We start from the raw sequence: 8,466 nt of genomic DNA on the forward strand, positions 1-8,466 counted from the left end.
GCAGGAATGTTTTGTATTTGTACAACTATACAATGCAAGGAAACACATTCAATTTTGCAAGAACAAAAACCACAACACAATACTTCAAAGAGAGATGCCTTTCAACAGGCATATATGGAAAACTTGTTTTTTTTAAAAAATATACCTTTAAAGTTAAGGCTCCATTAAAATGAAAAAACTGAGACAACTTACAATTAACAGCAAAAAGGAAAGTGTGATATAGTAAGACCAGTATTAAGAAGAAGCTATTTTGATCCTTTCCCAAAACTCCACACTTTCACAGGTTCCTCTTCCCAGATAAGCAGACCACAGTCCATGTGGGGTATCTCGGTCTCAATATTCCTCCCACTGGCAGGAAAGCTCAAAGTCAGCTGTGTAGTAAACCAGTGTTCTGCTTCCTTCACTGGGCTGGCACTTCGCAACTTTGGTACTAAATTATGAGATCCATATTCCAGGCAAGCTGTTTCAAGCAACCCTGAGTATTCCACAGAACTTATGGTGTGTTTTAAACATCTGGACTAGATATAATCTGCTTTTAAAAGTCAGATTAGTGTTTTGAGAGATTTAATGTAGTCCAGTTGAAATTCCTGTCAGATAAGGACAAATAACTTCAATTAAGCTAGCTTTTAAGAGGGTCACTCTTTGTTTATAAATAGAAAAAAATTAATCATACTATGATTCTTTCTAAAAAAACTTGACAGTCCATACTGTTAAAAATGAGAAGAGAAAGGAAATGGTTTGACCAATACTACCCAGTAAACACAGAAGCAAGAAAAAAAATTATCTGTTCGTACTTGCAGATTACTTAAATTACATAATTCACTAGAGAATGAACATGTACTATTAACTTTTCCTCCTCTGCACATACAGCAATGTAGCTCATACAGTCCCTGAGTTTTCCTTAAATGGAGTTGGTATCTGAAAAACTTTATGGGGAAGTTGAGGCTTCCTTTAGAGGGGGGAGAAGATACAGCTTAACATTATCCTTATGTATTTCTAAACTACCATTCAAATTAACAGCATACATTTTTACCATCTTAAAGGAACATTATACAATTTTCAAATAGAATGTTAAGCATACATACTGCTTTTTTTGCAAGTATTATTAAAATATAAATAATATATTTCCTCAAAATACATACACACAGAATTTTTTGTTGAAATTTACATGCTATCACCTCTGCTTCTACACATCATGTCTTGTAGATTCCCTACAGAAGCATCAGCACCTGCTAGCAGAAATGTTCTTGTTCAGGTAGCTACACAGTTTCCTAGAGCAAGATACGCAAGATGACAAGGGAAGTTCTTTGTGACTATGTTTACCTAGATCTTTTAGCAGAGAGCTGTTCAGGGGGTTATGGTATTTTCCACACTTAAGTCAATATAGCAGTGCTTACGGCTTCAAGCACTGCTGTAGGGCATGCTAAATGCTCTAATGTCACCATGCCATGTGCTCAAAACCAAAACCAACTTACACCCAGATTAGCTGAGGATCTAATACCTTCCTGCCAAGTACTAGTATTTATTTTCAAGTAAAAGTTACCCAAAATGTCCTTCAAAATTATCTGGATCCTTTAAGTAATTATTTACAACTCTGAGAAAAAAAAAAAAAGCGTATTTATTTTATTGTACAAAAATCCAGCCTGCAAAATTACATATTAAATTTTTGGCGAAGCAGTTTTTGAAAGCCATAAGTAACTAAAAACAAAGGAAAAAGAAACAGTTGGACAAAGTCTCTAAAAATGCATCGTTAGTAACTACCACCACATGAGACAATCTACAGCTAGGGTAATTAAGCTATCAATTATGTTTTTTCTCTGGGCAGTAGGAAGATTGCATCTACAAGTACTGATCAATTTAGGATGACATATTGTATCTCATGACAAAGCTGGACTGTTTTTTCAAATCTGAGAAAAAAAAAAAAAAGCGTATTTATTTTATTGTACAAAAATCCAGCCTGCAAAATTACATATTAAATTTTTGGCGAAGCAGTTTTTGAAAGCCATAAGTAACTAAAAACAAAGGAAAAAGAAACAGTTGGACAAAGTCTCTAAAAATGCATCGTTAGTAACTACCACCACATGAGACAATCTACAGCTAGGGTAATTAAGCTATCAATTATGTTTTTTCTCTGGGCAGTAGGAAGATTGCATCTACAAGTACTGATCAATTTAGGATGACATATTGTATCTCATGACAAAGCTGGACTGAACAGTAGTTTAGAGTAGAATTTTCCCATCAGCTTATCCAGGACAAGCCCAATAACCCATGTCATGAGAAGCCAAGACCTTTGTCAGGCTTCAATTAATATAAAACCCAATCTCAGTGACACAGTGTTTTTAATTTTTCACCTTCCACTACTCACTGAAGTTTTGCCTCATGCCTTTCAACCACGAACATCTCTTGCACTAAAAATGACCAAATACATCACTTGGTGTCAGAAGCCATGTACCAATAAAGAACTACAGCTAAAAGGTACGTTACAGAAAAAAATCTGCAGAGCTCTGCAAATTATCAGTGTAACTAATAATTTTTCCTATATACTATCAATTAAAGTTCTTACTTAATTTCCAACTTGAGACTTACAGGTATTAGTTAAAGTGTTTATCACCACAGTATCTTAAGTTTTCAGAAGACATGTAAGGACCACCACTTTTGACTACCTACAGCTGTGACCTTGATTTTCTGTCCCCTGCTTCCCCACAACATAACATGTAAATTCTACTGAGAGTTTACCACCTGCCTGCAGCTTGGTTTTCAACAGCATCCTATCTCACCTACTTTCTGTAGCTCAGCTGCAGTCTTTCCCCTTTTTCCAACTACACCTCTATTAGTAGATTTACAGGATTATAGCCTACATTCTCATGGAACTGGGGCAGCAAGGACTTTAGATCCTGATCTGACATGAGGGGAAGAATGTGTATGAGATCAAGAAATTAAAGTGTCTCTTGCTCAAGCAGACTGCCTTTGCTTACAGAACAGTACACAAGACACAGGAAGCAAACAAACCTCTGCGATATACCTGCAAAAGGAGCTCCCTATCTCCCCCTCCTTGGGGGGGTGCAAGAAGTCCTGTAAAATCTGGGCATTCTGGTTGACAATGACTTCAAACACCAAGAAAAATCAGAGTGCACTGAGAGCAGCTGAAATAGCTGGAAAAACATTAAGGAAAGTTACTGACCTAGAAAGACAAAAAGTCTAGATAATATCAAGTGTGTTATTTACAAGGCATAACTCAAGTTTCTGGACAGATTTATATCAACACTGTTCTGCCGAAATATAGAATTTAAAACTAGAAGAGGAGGTTTTTGCTAAATGAAACTAGTTTAAACAAGTAGAGAAATATCAAATTAAATATTTGAATTGTACTTTATTTATACTTCCTAAAGCAGGAAAATTATTCTCACCTGCTATTCATTAGAACAGGTTAACTTCCAGTAAAAGATGCCTCTTAATTCAGCAAGCTTCCCTGAAAATATGTCAGAGATTTCAGATTGTGGCTGAAAAGAGTTTCAGAAAAAGATTTTGCTGCAGTTCAGTGTCCTCAGTAACTGACATAAAGCAGATGGGGGGTTTAACCTTAACAGATTCAGCATTGTGGAGGCCGTCCAAGTCCCTACACAAATTGTTTTTATTTTAAACTCTACTTTTAAGTCCAACGATCAGAATTTCGCTGATTCAGATAGAAAACAATTTGGAAAACACCAAACTTCTGAAATGCTTATTTCAGCTTAAGTTTCCTGACAAAGTACTGTTTAAATACACACTTTTAAATAAAAAACATGGCATTCATCTAGAGAAACAATGTTTAGCTTTCATCACAGAGAGCTTAGTGTTCACTGACTGCACAGAATTGCCATTGAAAAATGAAGACAGTAGTATCTTGAATGACAGTCTAAGATTTGCTTATTTATAATTTAAGGATCAGGAGGGGTCATCTTTCACAGCACAGCAGCAATTACAGCAAACTGTCTTCTTGGTACTCTGGCTAATAAATAATAGGATATTGTATTAAAACGTTTTAACACAAATAAACACTAAAAGCACTTCTAGAAATTCCAGTATATCTTAATTTTTTTTCAAGCAATTTTACTAGAAAGTATGAACAGAACAGAGTCCAACTCCTGACCATCACTGTTTCCTTCCTGGAGAACAGCAGGGAGGATGAAAAATTAAGAAAAATTCCTTCTTAACAATCATTCATCATAAAACTTCCAGTGTGTTGTAATCAGACACTTTCCTAGGACGTACAAGGAATGGCAAATATTTTTCAAGATCTAACTGCTTTTTTTTAAGGGCTGCAAACAACTAGAATACTACATAAAAAATTACTCCATCTCAGAGACTGCAATAAGACTGCACTGGAAAATCTAGAAAACATATCAATGTCCCAAAAACTAATTATGTCAGGATCAAACAACTATTTGCCAGTTTTTATTAGTAAGGTGTTGTAGGAATCGAATTTTTAATATATTTTAGCCAAATATATTGAATCCTGGACTAAAAAAATGTCAGATATTAGTGGAGGCAGTCTGTTTAGCATCAGATTTTAAAAATGGTGTTAAGAATTTAGAGTAGTAAAACAGCCCACCTCTTCCTTCAGCTTAGCTACTGATTGCTACCTTTATTTGTTCTTCCCCAGACAGTAAATACAGAATAATTTGTGTGCTGAGGTTGAACTAGGATTCAAAGGGATGAGAAAAAAAGATATTCTCCAGATAAATCAGTTCCACAGTCCCGTCCACTGTGCAAGGGAAGCACAGGGCATGCTTATCTCAGCACTTTTACAAGCTCAGAAAAAGTTTGAATGGGGTTTAAGTAATTATGCCTGCAGTCCAGCAAACAAATCAAGTATTGCAATATTAATCAAGTATGATAAAAACAGTGGTTTAGTGTTTATCTTCCTAGCTGCATCGTGGGTACCTATTACACACCACTACCACAACGAGTTCTGTCATCAGCTCTTTGAATTTCAAGTGTAGTATTACTACTTTTTCTTGAAGGCCATGTATTGGTTCAATTGCTCCCTTAAAAGCAGTGCTGATAGTTCAGAAGCTCATACTGCTCTTCAATATCTGGTCAACTCCACTGTTTCACCTTTAAAACAGTTGTTTCTTATAAAAAAGTATCATTATGAACAAATAACATATATCAAGACATCCTGCAAGGAAATTAAATTAATAGCCATTTAAATTAAAGGCTTCTGTAAAAAAAAAAAAAAAAAAAGAACACTAACAGTCTGAACAAACAATACTTTGTTTTCATTTGGCTCCTGCAAATCTGACTGTTCTGGAATACCTACATTCTGCCAAAACCAGTTATAGATTCTGTGCTCAACACAATCAAATTTTTTGGCCAGAGTTTTAAACCTACAGTCTTTCTGAGAAGTTATTTTTACGTTCAGCTTTAAAATGCCATTAACTTCAGGAGATATTTAAGGAGCTCCCTATTTTTCTATTCCAAACTATGTTGTTTCATGTGTTTAAAATACTACAGAAAATCACACAGAGCACCTCTCAAACCATTCAAACTACTAATGACAAACTCCCATGCTAATTCAAACTACTAGGATGGCACTCTACATCCTAATCTTTTAGGGAAAAAAAGCAATATTGAAACTAAATTCAACCTTAGCATGGATTGGATGACCTTAATGTAAGCTGAGCTCTTTTTCCCAGACAAAGTTTTACCATCATCAAAACCTTGTTATTACGTAAGTCCTTGGTTTTAAAAAAAACTCCACTATAAGGACTCCTAAAACAATTCCAATGTTAAACTATACTTTGAAATGTGTGGCATTGAAAAGGACACATTCTATAGTTCTGTAATACCTCTCTTATCAGAAAACGACTAGTTTTGCACAGTTTACCAGTCAAAACTGCATGAAGTCAGAAAATTACCATTACACAAAGAAAAGCAGTGTTCTCCTGCATATGTTACTGCTCTTCCACAGGGAGAGCAAGATGTTTAACATGGAGGAACTCCCACATCTCTAGTATCTCCCATTCTTCCTACCAAGTACTACCTAACCTATGTACTCATTTTTCCCATGAAGAAGTTGCAGCTACTAGCAAGGACTGAGTGTACTTGCCCTCCATGGGCACATTTGCAATTTTATTTGCTGTAGCTACACACATACTAAAAAAAAAAATCAAGCTGTTGCTTACAAAAATCAGGTAAAAACACCAACATTTCTTTCTCATTCAAATGTTTACAAAAAATATTAATTAAAAAAAAACCAATTGTCTCCAAACCCATGTAGGCTTCTACTTTTTCTGAATTTTCTGAGGAAAAAAGTGAATTCATATTAACTTAGACAAAATGTAAAGAATCAATTAGATCACAATTTAAAAATTTTCCAGCCAGAAACATAAAAAAGTATATTTGCAATGAACAGATTTATTTCAGAAACTACACATTTCTTCAAAACTGCATGAAAAAATTCCTTTCCAAGACTACTCGCAGAACAACAACCCAAATAAACACCATCTCCTAAATAGTGCATTTTTCTGTATCCCTTGTTAGAAGCAAAATCTGGCAAGGATTCGATTAGCTGCTATCATGAGGAGTGTGGTAACCAAATGAGAAGTTTCAAGAACAAGTGAGTACAGAATTCAAAATTATTACACAGAATTTCACATAGGAAAGAAGTACAAACAAACAAAGCACATGATTCCTGATGTTTCTCAAGACACATCTGAAGTTCACCAGCCTTCAAATAATACCATACCTGTATTTATTTGGTTGTTTACTTTAGAAACCTTGAACAGGCTGAGCAGAAGAAGTAGATGATAATGTTGAATTATATCCCACAGGACCATGCTGTTGAAGAGAATGAGGTACTGATGTACTCTGGCTAGAAAATGCATTTGTCTCTTTGAACTGTCCAACAGCAGGTAGGCTCTGAGAGGTAAATGCCTGCCCGTACACACTGCCAGCAGCTGCAGGATAGGAAACATTAGGATACATGGCACTAGAAACCACAGGCATGGGGTATTGATCAGAATTAAAGGGAAATCCCTGAGATGCAACTGAAGAGCTCACAGAAGTGCTGTAGTGATTACCAAATGATGAATAGAACTGCTGAGCACTTGTATGCACATAGGATGCAGATGATATTGCTCCTTGAATAGGTCCTTCAACTGACCCCACTGTATGGGGAGGAGTTTTATTGTACAACTGCTGTGATTCCCGTGTATTCAACACACTGGTACCCACAGAAGGTGTCATCGCATTTTGTGCTGGTGCTGAATAGTAAGCAGCGTAGTAATTGGCTCTATACTGGTCATCCAAATGTGAAGCAGCAGGTTTGCTGGGCACTTGGGAATAGTGTCCTGAGGGTGCACTATAGTTTGGAGGATGTGAGCCATATCCAGAGGGGAACTGCATCTGACTCGGCACTGGACCTGAAACAAAGAGAAAATGTTACATGTATTAAAGGTGCATCTGATCTAAATTGCTATTTACTCTAACAAACAATTGTTTTCTATCAGTACTTTTGAGTTAAACTTCCATCGGCATAAAAAGAACAAACCAAGTATAATGCATGCAAAATAAAGTATTTGAAGTAATTTACAAACACAGACAGAAGTAACAGAAAAACTGATTGTTCCCACTATCGAAAGATGTTTCCATGCCAAGACTAAGTCTCCCATTTGTACTTCTAGTATTCTGAAGAGTTTTTAGACATTTAAACAAATAGTGAGCAACAGTAAGCACCAAAGTAATTTTTCTAAGCATCTGAATACAACAGTATGCCTTAGAGAAACTCAATGAATGCAGAAACTGGAAAGCTGCAAACTATTACAACAAAATATAAACAATTAGGTACTCTTCTTCACAAATCCTCAACATGGTGACTGAGATTAAATGCTGTAGGACACTTATTTTTGCCTTTCATGTTCTTCTGTATGACATTTTAATGAAAATCAGCATTTTTATGAAACTACTGAATATTTGACAAGGCCCTTCATTTCTGTTTACTACCTGATACTTACATCAGGTATAGGAGATGTTGCAGTGACAGCAGAGGTCAGTTTCCCTGATGGCAAGTGGCTCTGCAACATTAGAGGTTAGTTACGTACTGGTCCAGCAAGAGTAAAGCAATACTTGTTTGCTAGTGTCCTGCAAACAGTAGCAAACCAGTCCTCAAACCAGGACAGCTAGAGCTTGAATTTTAACTATGTCCAAATGATTTTTTTCAGTGTTATCTGATCATGGTAGTTCTGAAAATTCTTCCTCAAGTTCTTTTCCTGAACCCTATTTTTATTTTCTACTGAACCACAAATGCATTTCCCTAGATAACTTGCTTTCTTAAAACTACCACACACTACTGCTTACATCACACTCAATGACTATGGTGTTATTTCTCAGCCCTCAGTTAACAGAAATACAAGCACAGCACTGGGCCACTTGCAAATTTAAACAGCTGTAGTGATATAATAATAAGTTGTTGATTTCCCCCCT

At 35.9% G+C, this 8,466-nt stretch overlaps 1 protein-coding gene across 1 annotated transcript in view; it reads right to left on the minus strand.

Annotated features, from left to right (window-relative positions):
- Positions 1 to 7,398, minus strand: part of SEC24B (SEC24 family member B) — a 41,044-nt gene extending 33,646 nt beyond the window's left edge. Inside the window, 2 exon segments of the mRNA XM_010004087.1 lie at positions 6,731 to 6,762; positions 6,764 to 7,398. Of these exon segments, the coding sequence (XP_010002389.1) occupies positions 6,731 to 6,762; positions 6,764 to 7,389 (658 nt within the window). The 5' untranslated portion in view covers positions 7,390 to 7,398.
- Between the last annotated feature and the right edge of the window lie 1,068 nt (positions 7,399 to 8,466).

This window comes from Chaetura pelagica, unplaced genomic scaffold (genome assembly GCF_000747805.2).
Source record: "Chaetura pelagica isolate M959 unplaced genomic scaffold, ChaPel_1.0 scaffold88, whole genome shotgun sequence".
NCBI lineage: Eukaryota > Metazoa > Chordata > Aves > Apodiformes > Apodidae > Chaetura > Chaetura pelagica.